A 21,742-nucleotide genomic window follows, 5' to 3' on the forward strand; every position below is an offset into this window, starting at 1 on the left:
TGACTGCAGCAGGGAACCTGCTGTTCTTATGTAGAGTCTTTGCACGAGATCGAATCCTGAAAATCAGGGTCCCTCCATGAGTAAACCGGGCTCTCCACAGCAGATGTTCCGAGGGATGGTGGTGATGGGGGAATCTAGAATGCTCTTCCCTGCCTGCATGTTGATTTAACCCAGAAGACAAATGCCCAAATAGCGCTTTAGTTCAGCTCTGAGGTACTTACACAAAGCAGATGTGGATGTGCTTTGATGCGGCTTGCAACGGGGGAAGCTTCCACATGTGTTAATTTGAACAAGGATGCCTAGAAACATCGCCACACAGTCCAGACGATCTGTTGGGCCGTTATTTTCCTCATACCAAGAATCTGGCTCAAAGAGTGTGAATTTAGGTGATTGGGGCAGGGGGAGAGATAACAAAGGGATAGAAAAGAAACATGGAGTCAGGAGTAAGAAAGGGCCTCATGTAAGAGGGGAGCTTGGAAGAAGGCTTTGAACAGTGTTGTAAATAAAAATATTGCCCTTTTCCCTTATGGGGTATCCAAGAGCCCATATAGAGTCCTTACATAGGTTCCCTATTGGTAGGAGAAAATAACAGAGGCCAACCAGAGAATATTGAGAAGCAAAGCAGCTAGTAAGCCTGATCTTTATTGATCTGTTGCAACAGGGTACTCCCTCACACGCAGGAGAGGAGGAGGACCCAGAAAGATGGTGTGCAAGAGCTTATAAAGACTTTTGAAATTCCCATTATCTAGATCAAGACCACCCCCAGAAACATTATGCATACATCACAGAAGGGGTGTAATCTAAGACCACCCCTCAGATACATCCCACCTACATCACAGAAATTTAAATGTTGTTTTTCTCTTGTCACAGTTTATCTCCTGTCTGGCAAGTTACTTGATTGGATTGCCTGGGGAGCCTGGCCATTCTTTTGTAGTGGTAAAATACTTATTTCCTGGGCCAGGTCACAGGCTCACACCTTATTCAAACAGACGTATCCTTGAGACAGAATTTGTGAGGAAAGGGACAGTATCCTTGAGACAGAATTTGTGAGGAAAGAGACAATGGGGAGGCTTTTCCAGTTTAACCTTGCAGAGAAACATTTGCTCAGTTTAGGAATCAAAATGGTTCCAGGTTGGCTTTCCTGTGCTGATCTATGTACGTGTGGTTATGAACGTTGCCATATATCTAAGACCATAAAATTCCTATCACATTATCCCCCCTTTGGGGCTAGAATTTTTCTTAAAAATTTTTGCCCCACAAATAATAACATCGTATGTTGTAAATGGATGTCTTTGTATAAATATATCATATAAAAATAACACATGTTGCGTTATGCTACTAAATTACTTGTGGCATTCTAACACTTTGGGAGAGACTATTTACTCAATAGTGTTCTATGCTTTACACCTAGCAGGAAGGTCCACTAATGACTGAAAAATGCAGTTGGTGTTTTGTCCTTCGCCATTTTTGTGTGTTTCTCAGGTGTCAAGCTAGCTCTTCTGTGGTCTCACACTGACATAGTGCTACAGCAACACATCCTGTCTGTTGAATCCCCTCGGGGCTTTCATTTAACCATGTCGCCTGGCATTCACCATAGCTGGCACAGGTTTGGACATCTCATGAGGGAGATGCCTTGGCCTTGGCCTTTCTATGGGATTTTATTATAGGCTGTGGTCTTGCACTCATAGGAAGTTGCTCACTTGCACTTAAAGGACCAAAAAGCTAATTGCAGCCTGGATACACTTGCCCAATTCAAACTGAGTCCAATTATAATTTATATATGCCCATGGTTCTCAACTTATCAAAACAAACTGTTAAAAGAAAACCATTCTTAAGAAGGGCACTTGTCCAAATAAGTCAATTTAATTCTATAAGGGATCATTCCTGCTAAATCAAGGCATATGCACTTTTCTTGTTATCTAGGCTTTTATGGATCTTGAAGCTTCTCCTTGGTAAAATCAAAATTCAGCAGAGAAGAGCAAGCACACAATTTGGTTGTCCAATTGAGATAAAAAAATGAGAGCAATTATGGGGAAAAACCTTCAGATTCACTGTGTGCAATCTGGGAAAAAAACTATGAAAATGATATGCAGATGTTAGCAAAATAAAATAAAATAAAATAAATAATGTGTTGGAGATATAAACAAAGTGTAGGAACCTTATTCCATGTATGGTGGACGTGTCCTCAAATAAATAAAATTTGAGACATGATCTACACTCATTTCCATTTGGCATTCTAATCAAAACATCCCAAATAATAATAAAGTGTGTTGTTTCAAAACTACCTGATAAAATATGGTTCCAAGAATAATACTTGGTTGTGGTTAGATTAATTTCACAGGTATACGGGAAATCCAAGATTAATACAGAACAATTGCTACTTAAAGACAGTACTGAATCTGCAAGAGATACAGAAGTCATAGAAGAGATTCACATAAAAACAAATACACACAAAAATATCCCCCCCACTTTGTGGAAATAACACACTGTCAGACACATTTCAACATTCCTACGTAATAACACATAATACACAACAAACTAATTACATATCAGATACATATCTTGAGACAATTGTGATCTTTTACGTATGTATCTCAAAAGTGAGAAAATGTCTTTGCAATTCAACTCCTCCCCCCTTTGTCAGCCCCACTTCCCCGTCAGTCTGTATCCTTTGAAAGAGATAGCTGTGGGCACTTTGTTGCAGGTCTTGTGATGGTGAAGAACTCTGAGTTGAGGGGTTGTTGCTGCTTTTTCATCATCGCACATCTGTAGAAGTGATATCCTGTAAGGGGGCAGGGTTTTGGGGGGACTTAAAAGACAGAGTTAGGAAAAGGAAGGAGCAAAAGCCCCCTCCCCAAGAAGCCCCCTCCCCAAGAAAATCTCCTTGAGTTATTAGCTGCAAATAATAAAATCTTAGCATGTTAAGCATTTTACTCATTTTAATATTATTATCACATTTCCAGATAATTACTGTTATTATCTGCTAAGTTTGTTTGCTTTCCTTCATTTAGTTTTTGTTGGGGTTTTTTCCAAATTATTAAATAAAAAATTACTCCACATGTATAGTAAGAAAACTGTAAACAATACAAGAAAGACATCAGATTCAGAAAAGAATTATTATTAAATAATACAAAGATATTATCTAAACCACACAGATTACTACTGGACTAAAAAATGGGAAAACAATGGAAAAAGGCTTAAAATTCAGCATGTGCTGTCTGATAAGTAGAACTTGATAAAAATGACTTTCAACATGTGATGGACATGTCCCAAAAGTAACACGCACACGCACATGCACACAATGACCTATGAGGAACCAAAAATAAATAAATGCTAAGACACACAATTTGTTGTTTTTTTTTAACCTGAAGTCACCTGAAGTAACTTGTTTTGGCATTCTAACAACCCAATGAAAAACTGATTAATAAATGAAAAACAGATTATTTGTAACCTAAAAAAGTGTCAGAGATAGAGGAAAATCAACTAATATAGCAGGGATTCAGACTTGTTTTGCTGAACAGAAAGAAAGTGACTGTTTGGCTTTAAGGGAAAAAAGACAAAAGAAATACAAATGCAATTACTTTTTATAGAGTATTTAAATCACTGTTTGCATCCCCTCATTATCATTTGTGCTGTGGGAGAAAAGAAGGGACAAACACTTTGTTAATGGGGTTCACATATCCTGTTAAAAGAGAAAATTATTTCATGTGAGAAGTCTGCCAGGAAATGCTGTTCCTAAAATGCATAGACATACACACACACAAAAAAAAAACTGTTATAAAATTTAAATCCCATTGGGGAGGCAAACTACTCAAGAGAGGAACTCACAGTGGGAGTGCTTTGATATTTACCTGTGAAAAGAAATCGGCATGTCAAGACCTGAAACCTGGCAACCTCTTGACCCTTGATGGTCCAGTACCCAACCCCTTTGTCTTAATTAGCCCCTGGAGCAAAAGACACATCAAGGATGATCTCCCCCAATGGTTCCAAGTTCCACACAAGGAAATTTGAATAGGTTTCTCCCCGCAGCACACTCTCCAAACCTCCTCTCCCCCCTCCTTCCTCTCTCTCTCTCTTTTAAGCTGATCTAGCCTCTGTGCATGTGCAGAGTTCATGTCTCAGCAAACCTTTTATACTATTGAAAATGTTGCATCTTTTGGCTAAATTAGAATTTGAAGAAGGGAAGGGAAGGGTAAGGAGTAGATTTTAAAAATAGGGTTAGATTTTAAAACAAAAAGGAGAAACTCAGCAATTCAAGTATTCACCAAAGCTAGCAATTGCAGCCCAAGCAAAGGACTGCTTCCTTTATGTACAGGAAAGGGCTAATATCCCTCTGGCTATTCGCGGAACAATGCCACGCCCTTATATATGGGGGAAATGGCCAGAGTCAGAATTCATAGGATATTATTATTATTATTATTATTATTATTATTATTATTATTATTATTATTTTAAATATTCTCAGTCATTCCAGCCTCACCATTTGCAGACAAATTTTTCTGTCCTTTATTTACAGGTTGGATGGTTAAGGCTCATTCTACTTGACTATATGAATTTTTATGTGCTTAAACTTTGAATAGACTTTTAAGTTTGATTTTTGTAAATAATAGACAAAATGATAAATACTGTAATCACTCAAATGCTTGATATCACCAGTTGTGCTTCAAAAACATCACGGCTTTCACCCCTCACCTTTTAAAAACAAAGAGCAAATCTGGGCTGAATTTCAACTCATCAGCCATAAATTGGGAAAGTTGAAAGGGACCTGGGGTCATCTAGTCCAACCCTAAAATACAGGGTTCATAGCAAGATTTGTACTACCAGAAACACACATTCTTATGTACAGACACAACTGGGGAAGAGACCACAAGCCATGCACCTATCACAAGCCATGCGCATATCATGTACTAAGGAAGAGGAAAATAAAAGTACCCAACTTTATACAGAACACCCTTTTAGCAGATCTTGAAGCTAGTTTGAGTGAGAGTTTACTTCCTTAGACTAAAGAGTGCAAGTTCCTAGAGAAGTTATCTTTAAAGGAAGATTGAAGTGAACATTTTCCTAAGATAGGGAGAGGATCTCTTATAAAGCAAAGTTAATTCAATTGATATAACCACTCACAAATAATTAAAACAGCCATAGATTTGATTTAAAAGGAATACAAAAGTGAACAATTTCTCCTGAGCTTGCAGAGGAGTAGTAAGCCTAATCTATGCCCCCCCCCTTGCAGTTTCCTTGAAAGGAAGCTTACTCGGGAGTAAATTTACCTGGCACAGAAGTAAGAAGGGAAAAAAAAACCTGAAAGAGACAGAATGAAATGGGGGGGGGGCATTTTCTAAGAAAAGAGGCCAGGAAGTCTTATAGAGACTGATATCTGGACTGGACTCATAGAATTTTGCTGGCCATGGAAGCCTCTACATTTAATAACAATTTTCTTAGAAAGAACACCATACTTTCATAGGCATGTGCTTAATGAAATACATACACTGCATTTTAGCTTGAGACAGCAATTTTGCTCAACTAGGCTTTTGCAGCAGAAACATTAGGTTAACTTCACATTCCAAAATAGACTGGAACACAGGTGTACTCACAAACTCAAGTTACAACACAACATCATTTACCATTAGACTTAAAATCACTCTCCTCACTTAAACTAGAGGAAGGAGGTGGGGCAATCCTCCCTCCAGAACACAAGCAGCACGCACACAGGACTCCACCACTTGGGAGAAAAACTCTCCTCTAGAGCCTCTCTCAAACAACAAACATTTGCACACTTCATTCTCAATTTTTGTCTTGTTTAAGATTGATAAGGTTCAACATGGCTTTCTTAGATTTAGAACTTGGAGCAAGCTTGCATTTTTATTTTAGATGGCACATTTAAGATAAGCAGCTGCTGGATGTTACCTAAGTAAAATTTAAACACAGGAAAAACGTTTCTGTCAGAGTCCAGGCGGGAAGTAAGCACCAATTGGGCTTCTTTCACGCCAGGGGTCTGAGGACTATTTTTCTTTTGATTGAGGTGCACCCATTTTCAATTAAAAGGGGTTTGGACCTGGGCAAAACTCCGAAGGGTCCGGAAAAGGGGAAATCTGGACAAAACTCCGAGGGGGAAAAACCTGGGGATACCTGGACAAAACTCCGAGGGGAAAAACCTGGGGATAAAAACCTGGGGATACCTGGACAAAACTCCGAGGGGAAAAACCTGGGGATCTCCGAAGGGGAAAAACCTGGGGATACCTGGACTAATCTCTGAGGGGAAAAACCTGGGGATACCTGGACTAATCTCCGAGGGGAAAAACCTGGGGACACCTGGACAAAAGAAAGAAAAGAGCTGTGGCACCAAGTTGGTATTCCAGGAGGAAATTCCAGGCACGAAGGGCAGCAGGTCTAGTGGATGGAGCTGTTTAAGAGTTGCTGACTTCCGGGCGGAACTAGAGTATATTCCAGGGTTTTTTAACTGAAGGGGCAGAGAGCAAGGAGATAGGTTTTTGCCGTGTTCTGTGGAGTCAAGTGACGTTATACATTTAAAATTTATTATTATGTTACGTCCCACCTTTCTTCCAAGGAGCTCAAGTGGTGTTCCTAATTCTCCCCCTCCTCAGTTACAAACAAGTCAGGCTCCTCTGGTCCTAGTTTAATACTCTAAGCACCACACCTGATGACCAGTCAGATCAGATATGGGGAAGGAAAGAGATAGGAAGAATCAAGACAGGCGGGAGACTTTTCCTCCATGGATGGTGCTAGTATCAATAGTAAATGAGGCCCCAAGGGGGGTGAGGAAATCTAATGATTTGCACTTAATATATATAATTTGTACCTTGCATCGGTGGCGCCGTGGTCTAAACCACTGAGCCTAGGGCTTGCCGATCGGAAGGTCGGCGGTTCAAATCCCCGCGACAGGGTGAGCTCCCGTTGCTCGGTCCCAGCTCCTGCCAACCCAGTAGTTTGAAAGCACGTCAAAGTGCACGTAGATAAATAGGTACCGCTCCGGCAGGAAGGTAAATGGCGTTTCCATGTACGGCTCTGGTTTCGCCAGAAAAACTGTCTGCGGACAAATGCCGGCTCCCTCGGCCAGTAAAGCAAGATGAGCACCGCAACCACAGAGTCGTTTGCGACTGGACTTAACTGTCAGGGGTCCTTTACCTTTACCTAAATAATAGAAGTAACTGTAGACTTAGAGTATTCTTGATTACTGGACAATATATTTTGTGAACTTCTTGGTTCTAAGAGACTTACTCAACACACTGATTTCAAAGGGACTTAGGTTGCAATCTTATAAAAAATTACATGGTAATAAGCTCCAATAATAAGTCACTGGGGCTTACTTTTGAGCAGACATGCATAGGGCCCTACTTAGGATCACAGACTAAGATAGCACAATCTTGACTATGTCCACTCAGGAATGAGTCCTATTGAATGCAAACGTACTTACTCCCAGGTAAGAAGGGTTAATATTGCAATTGTATACACTAACTTAGAAGTAAACTCTATTGAAGAATGGGATAAGATGTTTTGGATTGCAGCTTCATTCGTAGAGGAATAAAAACACAGTTCTAAGCATAAGTATTTAATTAGCCGACAAGACTTATTCTTAAGTAAACATGGGTAGGATTGGTTTGTGAATGTCTGTTTTAGTCTTCATGCTTGTAGTTCAAGAGTCCTGATAAATGTCACTGGATCCGCTAATGGATAGGGGGCCAGATCATGAATGTAAGCAAACTTGTCTGATTCTTTTTGTGTCTGTGAGACCTCAAGATTTCCAAAAAAAAACCCTTCTTTTTTGCAAAGGCAGTTTTTCTACTTCTCAGAAATGGCTTGCCTGAGTAAAGTCTTACTGGTTAGAATAGTTCAGATGTGATTTCCTTAATTGCTTTTTTGGCATGTTTTCCTTAGCATATATTTGCATTTTTAACCCCATTTGACTAGAATCTTTTGATGCTCAGAAGGAACCGGGATCACCTGGCATCCCCTTGGGGAGCATTCAGTTCCCAATGAATGAAAAATTGCCAATTTTCTTAACTGACAGCTGTATGAATGGAGGTGTTTGGGTTTGCTTTTTGGCTCAGAGACAAATTTGTGTCAAACTTTGAAGACGCATGAAGGAGGAAAGCTTTCTGGTGCAAAGAGAGAATATTGTATGTGTACAAAGAGAGCCTTTAGATTAACTGTAGGTGCTCAATACAAGTTCTTAGAAATGAGGAAATGGCGGCATGAAGTGACAAGGTGTAAAATGATTAGGAGCAGTGAACAAAATCTTGTTTAGCTTGCGGTCATTTGAAGGGTAATTTTGAATGCTGTTTTATGAATGATGGGGAAAATCTGTAGAATGGGCCACTGTTCAGAGTTAATAGCCTAGTTGCCTGTGGAGGATAAAATTCACCTCTTGGTGACCAGGCAGCGTTTGAACATTGAGAAAGATTAGCGGAGCAAATCTATGTATATTTACTCAGGAGTAGGCACCATTGTGCTCAGTGGTGCTTATATCCCAGTAAATACGTTTAGATTGCAGTCTAAAGAATTGGTCGCTCCCCCTTTTCAGGTGACCAGTGTAGGGATGGACAAATTTTTGTTAGTTCTGGTTTCTCTCAGGCTGAGCACACATTACTATTTACTTTGGCTTCAGTCTGCTCCCATCACTAGTGTTGGAAGCTGTAAAGACATGGTGTTAGCCACAATCTGTTAGGCTACAATTCTGCAGTTTCTTGAGAAATGCTCCAGCGTTTTCCATCCAAAAGCTGCAATTAAAAGTGAGGCGTGTACAGTTCAGATTGCCATTGCAAGTGCACAGAGGACAGCTTCATTGCATTTGCTTCGCCCCAAAGGATCCTGGGAGCTTCGTTTGTTGTTAGAGAGTTGTTAGGAGACCCTTATTTCCCTCATGGAGCTACAGTTCACAAGAGTTCCCTGAGAAAAGAGGGATTGATTGTAAAACCACTCTGGAAACTGTAGCTCACTGAGCGGAAAGAGGGCAGGGAGGTATCTCCTAACAACTCTTCAGCACCCTTAATAAAACAACAGATCCCAGGATTCTTTGGGGGGAAGCCATGACTGTTTAAAGTAGTATGATGCTACTTTAAATGTATAGTGCAGAAGGTTGCCCAGGCCTGCCAGATAGCCACCCTACACCCCCATTTCCAAGCAAATACAAAGAAAGTTTGCTTTTCTTCATTATTTTCCTTTCCAGAAGGGAAAGGAACAGGGGCTGTCTCCTTTCTCTTGTTCTCTCTCCCTGCAACCAAAATGGTCAAAGGCCTGGAAACGAGGCCTTATGAGGAACGGCTAAGGGAGCTGGGCATGTTTAGCCTGGAGAAGAGGAGGTTAAGGGGTGATATGATAGCCATGTTCAAATATATAAAAGGATGTCACATAGAGGAGGGAGAAAGGTTGTTTTCTGCTGCTCCAGAGAAGCGGACACGGAGCAATGGATCCAAACTACAAGAAAGAAGATTCCACCTAAACATTAGGAAGAACTTCCTGACAGTAAGAGCTGTTCGACAGTGGAATTTGCTGCCAAGGAGTGTGGTGGAGTCTCCTTCTTTGGAGGTCTTTAAGCAGAGGCTTGACAACCATATGTCAGGAGTGCTCTGATGGTGTTTCCTGCTTGGCAGGGGGTTGGACTCGATGGCCCTTGTGGTCTCTTCCAACTCTATGATTCTATGATTCTATGATTCTATGCTCCACTTGTGCCCTTGATGCACAGCTCATTCCCATCAGTTTACCTTCTGAGACAGGCCGATGCCAACAATAACATTTGGGTGGCATGGATAGCTAGTTTCATCCCATCTCTCAACCTGCGGTGCTTTCCAGGATTCGGGGCCCATAACTGTTTTGATGGTAATGCATCATGGGGAGGGGTTTCAAGATTGCACCAGGAGGAGTGTTTTAAACCTTCCCTTCCTAACTATCTCCTCATGGGGAAAAGCAGAAGCTCCCTTTGACTGCCTTTTGCCAAGGTGTTACTCTTCTTTCCCCATTCACAAATCCTCCCTAGAGCCAGCAAAGAAACCAGCAGGCTAAGCTGCTTTGCATTGCAGTGGCCCCTGGTGGATATATCAAAACACCACATCTTTTTTGCTTTTTTAGAATTCAAAGCTTATCCCTCTTATTAGAAAGCTAGAAAACCGTTTCCCAACCTCATGGGTTTGCAAGCAATTTCAGGCATGATTTTTGGCCAAAGCCACTATTTCCATAATGTCATTAAACTTTGGGAGTCTTCTGGGGACAGTTTGCAGTTATCCTAAAGATTAGCAGCTTTTGTGGGGAGCAATCTGGAGTCATTTCTCCAGATGCTTCTGTTGTAGCAAAATGGCATTTCCCCCTGCTCTTAAGATATCAAAAGTTGTTTCTGGTGAAAATGCAGTGCTTCCCCCCCAAGCTGCAGCTACCATTGCTATGTGAATTGTGGTTTCGTGAGTATTGCACAATGCTGTGTTGCACAATTCTTTGGTAAATTTATTTAGCAGGAAGAGCTAATAAAACAACCCAAATGAATTTGTTCACCATGCTGCGGAACAGTTACATAAGAACATAAGAAGAGCCTCCTGGATCAGGCCAATGGTCCATCTACTCCAGCACTTTGTTCTCACGGTGGCCAGATGCCTGTAGTTAACCTTCCAAGTTCCAAACGCTACAACCTTTCCTCATAGGAGAGTAGCTCCATCCCTTGATCTTTTGGTTGTCCTTTTCTGAACCTTCCCCAACTCTGCAATTTAGGTAGGTAAAGCCTAGTAGGATTCAGCTGCTACATGCAGGCACATAGCTCATTCTTGGTCCCACAAACTGGGCCTTAGAATGGCTATCTCTCTGTTTCTATCCCCAAAAAAGCCTGAAATCCTTGGTTGCTGTCTGTGAGTCCATTAAGAACAGCACCCTGAATATGCTTCCATGAAAACCATCCAAGGTCATCTAGCAAGATACTTAGAAGCTTATCCTGAATTTGATCACAGGAGAGCTATGCCTCTGTGGTGGGGAGAGTGTGATTCTTGGCCCAGGGGCATGATCTTAACAATCGGTAGAGTTGTATCCATGAAAGCAAAGAGCTGGGGCCATCCAATTTCTCTTTTATCTCTGTCACATTTCATCTCCAGAGCTCTGCTCATTATTTGCTTTCTGCTGCTCCAGATCAGATAACCTATCTACTCTTGTCAAGCTGGGCATGGTGCCAATCCTTGCATTGTCCTCACCTCGGTATGTCTCAAATCGCTCCCCTTGCTAGCCCTTCTTTTCCCACTGAAAGTTCCTGTTCTTGGTAGGGTCTGATGCTGATCCTGTTCCTTGCTTTGGGTTGCTCTGTGGCTTGATTTACAGCATGGGGAAGGATCACCAGCCCATGGACCAAATTAGGCCTGCCAGGGTTAATACGACATCTGGTATGGGGCAGGCAAAGTGTGCTCCCAGCTTGTGTTCAGTGCCATTTAAGTTTGGTGCCAAATGCAAGCCACATGGCTTTGGCCAGGGTCATATCTGCCTGGCATCGCACAATGTTAGCTGAGGGAGGGGAGCGCAAAGGATGGGTTAAATCACTGTACTCCCCATTGCTGGGATCAGGTAACCCATGCTAGCTATTTGCCAAAGCACCAACAGCCCCCGCACTTAAGAGCACAGCTATGTACATGACCAACATTATGTGCAGTTTGGCTCCGATACTCAAGGGTGGTAACTGCCTTCCATAGAACAGCATCTTGAGTATAGGGCTGACAGTTGGGCTTTTCCTTTTTGCACAGTCTTCTTCTGCCCTTCAGAGGCCTAAGCAAGATGCTTGGCTCAAAGGAGGCTGAAAAGAGTGCCTGTCCTCAATAAATTGTTCCCGGTTTATATGCTGAAACAAGGTTTGTCCAGCTGCCAGGATAGCTCTGTGTCTGAAAGGCAGACTGCAGTTTCACAGTGCCTTATGGATGTGGAACTGTAACACAGTATTTCTGCAGCAATGCTACTAAACCACAAAATTTGGGGGCGGTGATGGTGGTGGTGAAATGCCCTTGCATTAAGAGTACTTTGTTCAGTAACTTGGAGCTCAACATGCTGAAATTTGCAAAGTTGCTGAAAGGACGTGGAGACTTACATTGTGTTCCAAAATGGATCCAAGCACTGGATCTGTGTCCGCTTGTTTTTCCCAGCACAGATCAAAAGCAGATGATGGTGGTGGTCTCAATCCTAAACACACACTCACCAGGAAGTAAGGCCTGCTGAACTCCGTGGGGCTTACTTCTGAGAAAAACATCCTTAGGGTTGTGCTGTTGTTTGTACTTGCCCAGTTCACTATTTCACATAGCAAGTCGGAATGCTTACCTTCAAAATTCTGATTTGGGAGTTGGGCTGCAGTCCTTAATCTCCCACTTACCTGGGAGCAAGCTCCATTGACTTGCATAGGATTCACTTCTGAGTAGACGTGGTAAGGACTGCAGCCTAAAACAGCACAGAGTGCAGAAAAAGTGAAGGAAACACTGCAGAATCTTATTGGATGTTCTCTCTTTCTCCCCAGAAAATCCTCTAGACTTCTTCCTGGGATTCTGCAGTCTCAAAACTGAATGATGAAGCTGCTGTACGCTGCCCCTCTCCTCCTCCTTGCCTTTACAGCATTGGAAGCCCGACCGAAAATCTTAGGTAAGCTGCCAGTCAAAAAGATATATATACCGCAAATACCAATTGAATCAGAGCTATATTAAGCATAGCAAGGAGTAGCCAGTGAATTTATTCTCACGAAAGGAACATGATTACTTCTGGGTTTTTTGAGGGGTATTCTGCAGCGTGTCCTTGAGTGCACGAGTGTTGGATTTACACTGGACCATGCACACATGGGGGACCATGAAGCTCACTGGGTGCCCTTGGGCCAGTCACTGCCCCTTAGCCTAACCTACCTCGCAGGGTTTTTTGGGGGATTAAATGAGGAGGGGGGCAAACCATGTACGCCACCCAGAGCTCCTTAGAGGAAGAAGGTGGCATACAAATGTGATAAGTAAATAGTAAATCAGTCTCAGCCAGCATGGCCAATAGTCAGGGATGATGGGAGCTGGAGTCCAGCAAATACTTGGAGGGCCAGATGTTTCCCCCACCTTGGTAGAGAAAGTTGTGAAATGAGATCTCTCTTATTTCCCTCCTCCAGGGACAACAAAGTGTAAGACTGGCCCCCTGGACATTGTCTTTGTGATTGACAGCTCACGCAGCGTCCGCCCCTTTGAGTTCGAGACCATGCGGCGCTTCATGATTGACATCATTCACAACCTGGATATAGGGCCCAACGCCACCCGGGTAGGGGTGATCCAGTATTCCAGCCAGGTCCAGAACGTCTTCTCCCTCAAGTCCTTCTTCACCCGGGCGGACATGGAGAAGGCCATCAACGCCATTGTCCCCTTGGCTCAAGGCACCATGACGGGGCTGGCAATCCAGTATGCCATGAACGTGGCCTTTACCACCCAGGAGGGGGCACGGCCGCTGCACAAGAAGATCCCTCGTGTGGCAGTGATCGTCACTGACGGGCGGCCCCAGGACCGTGTGACGGATGTGGCAGCTCAGGCACGAGCAGCCGGCATTGAAATCTATGCCGTGGGCGTGCAGCGGGCAGACATGAACTCCCTCCGGGCCATGGCTTCTCCCCCACTGGAGGAGCATGTGTTCTTGGTGGAGTCCTTTGACCTCATCCAACAGTTCGGCAAGCAATTCCAGGACAAGCTGTGCGGTGAGTGATGGCGGCAGTGGCAGGGCAGTCAAGCCACCTCCCGTGGCCATTGTTGACATTCAAAAGCGATTCAGTGAGAGATCAGAACATGAGGGGAAAGGTGGCATGTTCCCCCTTCGAGGTTGCCAGGATAGAAGATAGCTCAAGCGTTGTACATGTGTTCTTGCTTCTTGTGTTGCCTGCAACCTGTAATGGAGGTGGAGATGCGGTGGATGTGAGCCCGTGAATTGATTCACAGTTAATCAAATGCTGGTTTGTCCATCAGTCTGGGCCGCTCTCTGCGAGTTTTGGACAATCTGCCTGCCCCTTTTATAAATGTGAATTTAAAGCAATTGCGAGGGTTTGTCCCTCCATCCATTTTCTTATTAAGTTTTTAAAACATGTTGAAGTGTACATAATGCTCTGGGGATTGCTGCACGTACAAGGGAGCGAGAGACAAAACTGGTTGCATCACTGGCACCAGCCAATCAGTGTTGTGCACAGCCAGCTTCTGCTACCTGTAATACCATCCCTCACCCGCAATGCAGTGTTTAGCCCGGAGAGAGATATGCTTCCAAACTTCCAAATTGGCCCCACTAACTAAAAACATTACACTGTCTTCACGCTGGTATATCCGTTCTCATGTGTAATGTAAGTGGGCGAACCCTTATTTACCTTGTGTCATCTTGCATCTTCCAGGTGTTGATATGTGCACAGAACTGGATCACGGCTGCCAGCACACTTGTGTCAGTGTCCCAGGCTCCTTCTATTGTCAGTGTAACCCAGGATACAAGCTCAATGCTGATGGAAAGACGTGCTCCAGTAAGTAAGATCAGTACGTTCAGTCAGACAGTTACTAGGGCTGATAAGATGGACAGTAATTCCCCCAGTTCCTAAGCCTAGATTACAATGCAACTTGCACATTGGATGAATTTTATTTTGCAACCGTGTCATTGCTGATCTGCCAACGAGTAATAAGGTTCGACAATGAACCATCTGCATAATGCGGATGCAAGCTGAACATGTGCCGATATGGAAAAAATGTGGCGTTCATTAGCCAACACTGTTTATTCTGTGTAAGAATCCCTTGTAAAACAAGCAGTGCTGGGTGGGAAGGAGACTCAGAAATGGATCTGTAGATAATAGATTCTGCATAGATAATAGAATTGTAGAGGTGGAGCGGATCCCAAGGGTCGTCTAATCCAACCTCCTGAAATACTGGAATCACAGCTAAAGAATCTTTGACAGATGACCATCCAACCTCTGTTTAAAAACCTCCAACGAAGGAAAGTTCACCACCTTCTAAGGTGGACAGTAGAACAGTTCTTACTGTCAAGAAGTTCTTCCTCATGTTTAGTTGGAGCCTCCTTTCTTGTAACTTGAATCCATTGATCTGGATCGTGTCCCTGGAGCAGCAGAAAACAAGCTTGCTCTTATCTTGCATGCGACAGCCCTTAAGATGAGATTGCTATCATACCACTCTCAGTCTTCTCCAGGCTACACATTCCCAACTCCCTCAACCGTTCCTCACAAGGCTTGGATTCCAGACTCTTTAACATCTTGTGCAGGAAAGAAATAAGAGAAACAGCTGGATCACTGGACTTCAGCTGGTGGGTTGGGACCCTCATGGATCACTGGCTGGTCCCAGGCGGGTTGCAACAGCAGCACTACCAACATGCAAATATATGGTAAAAGCCTGAGAAGTGTTTTCCCAAATGCATGTTTTGGTTAAAAGTGGGTCCTGAGTCTGAAAATGTTAAAGATTCCTGATGACACTTGGGTTCCCATCCCACCCTACAATTTTGCGATTCTGTGAAAGTGAGAATGTGGCTGTGCCTGTGACCTCTTATAAGGATGAGAGAGAAATTGGATTCAGTTAACATTTAAGGAGGAACCTACCTAATCTGCAGTTTCCAAAGCAACGTATAAATGAAAACACAGCCATCTTTCAACGTTTGCCCTTCTCTGGATTTTGAAATTTAGCTTTCTGGCTAAGCAATGTGTAGAAAAACGCATATCCTGGAGTATAAGGGGAAGTAGTATACGAATGTGCATTGGATTTGGGTAAATTGCTTTGCAGAAATGCATATTTTGGGCAAAATTTGCATAAGAAAGTGTATATACAGTCATCCTCATGTTATGGATGCTTCAGGTTATGTGTTTTTGGGTTGCGGAAGTACTGGGATGGGTTACTTCTGGGTTTTGCCACTCGCACATGTTCAGAAGCGCTAAATCGTGCCTGCGGAGGTGCCTTCAGGATGCGAACACTGCGGGTTGCGGACGTGCCTCCGTCATGGATCACGTCCACAACCCGAGGTTCCACTGTATTAGGAGAAATCCTAACAAAAATGCTGATGAATTTTCACAAAGACTTCAAAAATAAATGAATTGCAAAACGAAGAGGAAATGTGGAGGACTGAACTAGAAAAATGAGAAGCCAAAAACCAACAGATCTGCCTACCCCCTAGCTTCTTGTCAACATGAATCGCTGTACCTGATAACCTCTGCTGGTACTTCCAGTGCCCAAGTACGCAAGAGTGGACAAGCCTTACCTATGGCTTTTGTTTGCCCAGTCCATGACATGTCCTTTTTTTTTTAAACCTCTGCAGTCATCGATGCCTGTGCTGATGGGAGACACGGCTGCGAGCATCAATGCGTCAGCTCTCTCGGCTCCTACACTTGCCGCTGCCGGACAGGCTATCAGCTCAACCAAGACAAGAAGACATGTAGCAGTGAGTAATCCCCATCTAAGGGCATAAGACGAGTCCTGCTGGATCAGATAAGAAACCTCTCTAGATCTGGATCTTCTTTTGCACAGTGGCTGATCAGGTTCCCCACAAGCAAGACTCTCCCCACTGTCGGCCCCCAAGCATCATGATAGATCACATCACCTCTTACTCTCTTTTTCTCTAAACGAAAAAGTAAACGAAAAAGCCCCCAACACTGTGGTCGTTCCTGATAGGGGAGTTTCTCCACCCCCCTGTTAATTTTGGCTGCCCTTTTCTGCCTCTGTATTTCATAATATTAGGAAATGGGTGGGTGGGTTTGTAGCTATTAAATGGGAACTGGGATCTAGGAGGAATGGAGGCATTTTGCAGGAGGGAAGAGCAATGGGTCCTGATCACCTCAAAAGCATTCCCCACCCCCCTCTATTTCTTCCAGTGATCAATTTCTGCAACTTCGGCAACCACAGCTGCCAGCATGATTGTGTGAATATCCTCAACGGGTACTATTGTCGCTGCCGCGATGGTTACACCCTGCAGGCGGATGGCAAGTCATGCCAGGGTAAGTGTTGCGTTGTGTTGCTGTGGCAGAGGACACCATATGCATTGGTGCGGGGGAGGGGGGAGCAAGAAAGAAAAGCAAACAAGTGAGCTAAAACATAGAGTGCAACATCTGGCTATGATTCATTGCCAGGTTTGCCAAATGTCTGTTTTGAAAATGAGGTGGGATGTCTCAAAAGAAGACACCCATAGAGTCGGTGGAAGGGACTGTGATGCACTGGATTTATGGGCTGTGACTTCAGTATAAAACATGTTCCTTAGAGTGCTGGAGAATCCTGGTGACCAACATAACCAAAGGCAATATTGCCTTTCTAATTTGCCTTAGAACCATAGAATTGTGGAATTGGAAGGGACCACAAGGGCCATTTAGTCCAGCCCCCTGCAATGGAGGAATTACAACTAAAGAATCCACCCAACCAGTTAAAAAACCTCCAATGAAGGAGAGTCAACCACCTTCCATGCTGGCCTATTCCCCCTTTGAACAGCTTTTACTGTCAGAAAGTAAATCCTAATATTTAGTTGGAATTGCCTTTCTTGCCATTTGATTCCGTTGTTTCGGGTCCTCCCCTCTGGAACAGCAGAAAACATAGTTTATAGTTTCTTCACCATATGGTCCTAATGGTTCTCCGCCTGGTGCAACATGCTGAACTCCGTAGCCTGATGAAATTATCCCCATGATTTGTGTTTCAGCCAGCGACCTCTGCAATAGCGTAGAGCATGGATGTGAATTTAAGTGCGTCAGCACTGCAGGCTCTTACCACTGTCTTTGCCCAGAGGGTCAGCAGCTCCAGGCAGACAAGAAGACATGCAACAGTGAGTATTAGGGGTTTTCCCTGCTATGGAATGTTCTTCATGCATGGCTCCTCTTTGATACCTGAAAGAGATTCCTAGCCATGACATCTCACGTGACACAGAGTATTTCAAATAGATGGCAGGCAGGGAAGTGGCAATGTCTTGATCCTGACTGATCACTATTCCTGATATCTCTTAGATGGACACACATTCAGAGATACTGTTTCTGCTTTTGAAAATACAACAAAAAGTGTCCCAGTTGGCACATAACAGAAATGCATGATTGGTTAGGAGGAGCTGAGGGGTGCATTGGTTGCTGTGTGTTATTAGACTGGATTTTCCGAGTTGGGTAGCAACGGCCTCAGAGAAGACAGAATGCCTCCTGTATCATGGGATCTAAGGCTACAACAGAGGAGTTTGTGTATTATTTGCAAAAATATGTGACAGGAAGCAAAAGATTAAATAAAAGAAGTTAATACGAGGTGTTCAGAATAGTGAGATCATTAAAATACTAAGCAGAATCCTGAATCATGATGTTCCACTAGTTCTTGCATTGGTACTGTTGTATATTCTCTCTCTCTCTCTCTCTCTCTCTCTCTCTCTCTCTCTCTCTCTCTCTCTCTCTCTCTCACACACACACACACACACACACACACACACACACACCACTTCCTATATAGACGGAACACACAGTACTTGCTTCTCATATTTTAACAGCGGCACAAAAATTATTTGCCCAAGATGAAAAGACATAGTACTCCCTCGTTGGAAAGAGCAGTTTATCAAAGTTTAGCATTTTGCTATAAAGACGAAATTAACATCTTGTCTAAGAGCAAGAGTACCTGATGATTATAGGAGCAAATTCCGGGGGGGCTGGTCTCCTTTCATACAATTCTGCCACCTTCCGGGACCTCAGGTTAGCTTTAACTTTCTAAAGTTGTGCTTACCGTAACCTCTTACTGAAAAACATTGGATAAAATGTAGAGAGGAACAGTATTGTATTTGTATGAAATTTGCTTCATGTTCATTTTCAAGTTTTTTTTTTAATGATGTTGTTAAAAGTAACTTTAAAAGGAATAATAATTATAACAACAATATCCGGGATGTCAGGTTGCAACCCAATCTTACAGAGGGATTTGCATGTCCTAATTAGGCTGTGGTGTCAGTTGGTAGCAAGAGGGCACTGTTGCCCCACAGTTTGTCTGTGTGGTTTGCTGAGGAACCAGAATGCTGGTGATGCAAAAGAGGCAAGGCACAAGAGATTGCCTACAGAAAATCATGTGTGTGAGAGGTACATTGTAGTTGTCTAGAAACAGTACTGGGATTGGGTTTCCAAAGGTCTTGTAAAGTGTAGCAAAAGAGCTACAGGATTGTGAGGGAATTCTCCAACTGTGTGAAGCTGGGATCCTCATAGCTTGGAGGTGCCCAGTCTGGACTTTGCAGCCACTTGAGGGTGATGGCCCAATATCCATCATATATCTCACTTTGCTGCTATTTCAGAAGACAAGGCTAACGCTCATCTCCGTTCGCCTCCCCTTTTCTCCTTGGGCTATAGAGTGCAAAGCTGGGCACATCGACTTGGTGCTGGTGATCGATGGCTCCAAGAGCGTCCGGCCTCAGAACTTCGAGCTGGTGAAGCAGTTTGTGAACCAGATTGTGGACTTCCTGGACGTGTCCCCTCACGGCACGCGTGTGGGGCTGGTCCAGTACTCGAGCCGTGTGCGCACGGAGTTCCCTCTCAACAAGTACACGACAGTGGCTGACGTCAAGAAAGCAGTGCAGAGGGTGCAGTACATGGAGAAGGGCACCATGACAGGCCTGGCCCTCAAGCACATGCTGGAGCACAGCTTCTCGGAGGCAGAAGGCGCCCGGCCCCTTTCCCAGAATGTGCCCAGAGTAGGCCTGGTCTTCACGGACGGCCGTTCTCAAGACGACATCTCCGAGTGGGCGAGAAGAGCAAAGGAGTCAGGTGAGGATGCAGCAGGGATGTGTAACTGGGATCTGTCTATAGGTACTGTGGAGCTTTTATTCATGGATGAGGAGCTGAAAGGAGGTTGCTTCTGAATTTCTCCAATCAGTTAAAGCACTTGATCTGTAACTGTACACATTTTGCCATACAACTCTTTTCTCTAGGTATGTTCTGACCATAGAGGTTGGACTATGAATTGCCGCTGTGTCTCAGTGGTAGGACACTTGCTTTGCTTGCAGAAGGTCCCAGGTCTCCATTATCTCCAGATAGGACTGTCTGAAAGGAACCATGGAAAGCCACTGCCAGGAGAGATATAAGATTTCTGGAAATTTTGAAGCTGCTGGAGATAATATTTCCCCCCCAGCTAGACCCTTAGAAGTTGTCACCTGATGTCCTTGTGAAGCCCGGTGATTGACAGATGAGCAGCCCCTCTCCCATGTGGCATCAAGGGTAGAGGAGTGTGGGAACCATCCAGTTGGCAGGAAAGGATTCCTGACTCGTGTGCTAGGGATTGAACCTGGAGTTTCTGCATGCAGACATGCTGTACCACCAAGAGATGCTCCCTTCTCTCTCCTTCTTCTAGCACCTACAAATTCTATTCGGTTTCTTTCATGAGCTGCCATGGTTTCCCTGAAAGGATGCTGGGAATTGTAGCCAGTTGGGCTTGCTGAGGACTCTGCTAGAGACCCCTTCATCACAGAACTACAGTTCTCAGGATCTCATGGGGAGAGGGAATGCTTATTTATTTTAAACCGGTTTGAAAGCTGCAGTGCAGACAGGGGCTGAGCCACTCTGTAGGCAGACTGTCTGGGATGGCAATGCCTGCATTCTAAGGGCTTGAGCCAAATAACTCCTTTGCTCTTGGCACCAGGGCGGCCAGAGGTTTGCTGAAGCATTCCAGCCAGTTTGTTCTGCCTCTGTGTTTCTGGGCAGTGTCAGGAATTTGTGGCTAATTAGCAAATTCTCTTGTTTCCTCCTGTTATTGCCAAAAGGAAAATGCAGAGGAGTGTCAAATTACAGGGCCTAGAAAAAGTGAGGCGGTTATGCTGCTTTCTAGTCAGTTGCTGAACTCCCAAGAGATGAGGAAAAGGGAAGGTACAGCAGCCTTTCTTATCCCTGCCCAGAAGAGGACAGGCAGCCTAAACCCAAAACAAGAAATGGAGGAAAAAGAAGTTTTCATCCTTTGCCAATGTTATGCCTGGAAGCTGCAGCTTACTTCTCATTGAAAGTTGTGTCTTTTTCTGTTCCAGCTTTTCAAGACTTGTTCTTTTCCCATAGGTGCATAAGAGCACGGACATGATGGGACAGAGCAGGGCAGATAAAATTGAACACACAGTATTATTTAATCCTGTGTTCTCCTGTCTATAACTCTCTCTTCTTGCATGATATCCCACTTCATTGTCTACATGACAGGGATCAGCCATTTTGTATCCTGGGACCTCAAGGGCTCCTAATCTGGACTCCACTATTGACCCAGTCCCATAGAACTCCCATGATTCTCTCCCACTTCAGTTGTTTTCTGTCATGAACCCTTCCCTCACGTTGTGGGCAGAAGTTTTGGAAGAGCTCTCTGTGGTTGGCGCAAGACCTGAGGTTAAAACTACTCTGGGAGAAGAAGGGGAAGGGGGTTATTATTTGTCCCATCCTAATTATGACCAGCTTGTGGTGATGCAGAGGCAGGTTTGTTTACTGGTAGCACTGGTGTTATAGAGCACATGTCCTACGGAAACAAGAGAGGCCTCATCTGTATTGACTTTCCACCAGCTATCGATGATGCACCTCATTGCCCAGTCATCCCCTTGGTCTCTTGACCTGAGTCTCCTGTTTTAATTGCTGTGTTGCTTTAATGGAATTGTTTTATTGCATATTTCAGCGATGGATGTTCATATTTTAATGGGATGGTTTTATTGTGTATTTTAATTATGGATCTTTGCGTTTTAATGTTTGAGCCTTTGGTTTCTGTACCTCTAAACTGTGTAGAAGCCTAGTTTGGCATTAAGCAGTATAGAAATCCACAAATTATAGTGATAATAATAGTGACTA

At 43.8% G+C, this 21,742-nt stretch overlaps 1 protein-coding gene across 2 annotated transcripts in view; it reads left to right on the plus strand.

Annotated features, from left to right (window-relative positions):
• Positions 1-21,742, plus strand: part of MATN4 (matrilin 4) — a 45,657-nt gene that overhangs the window by 17,922 nt on the left and 5,993 nt on the right. The window contains exons 2-8 of one of the 2 annotated variants that reach the window (XM_028735042.2): positions 12,482-12,603; positions 13,103-13,675; positions 14,354-14,476; positions 16,264-16,386; positions 16,817-16,939; positions 17,629-17,751; positions 19,286-19,699. In XM_028735042.2, the coding sequence (XP_028590875.2) occupies positions 12,528-12,603; positions 13,103-13,675; positions 14,354-14,476; positions 16,264-16,386; positions 16,817-16,939; positions 17,629-17,751; positions 19,286-19,699 (1,555 nt within the window). In that variant the 5' untranslated portion in view covers positions 12,482-12,527. The remainder of the gene's footprint in view (positions 1-12,481; positions 12,604-13,102; positions 13,676-14,353; positions 14,477-16,263; positions 16,387-16,816; positions 16,940-17,628; positions 17,752-19,285; positions 19,700-21,742) is intronic. The other variant, XM_028735043.2, reaches the window with a different exon arrangement.

The sequence above is a fragment of the Podarcis muralis genome, chromosome 5 (assembly GCF_964188315.1).
Source record: "Podarcis muralis chromosome 5, rPodMur119.hap1.1, whole genome shotgun sequence".
Classification (NCBI taxonomy): Eukaryota; Metazoa; Chordata; class Lepidosauria; order Squamata; family Lacertidae; genus Podarcis; species Podarcis muralis.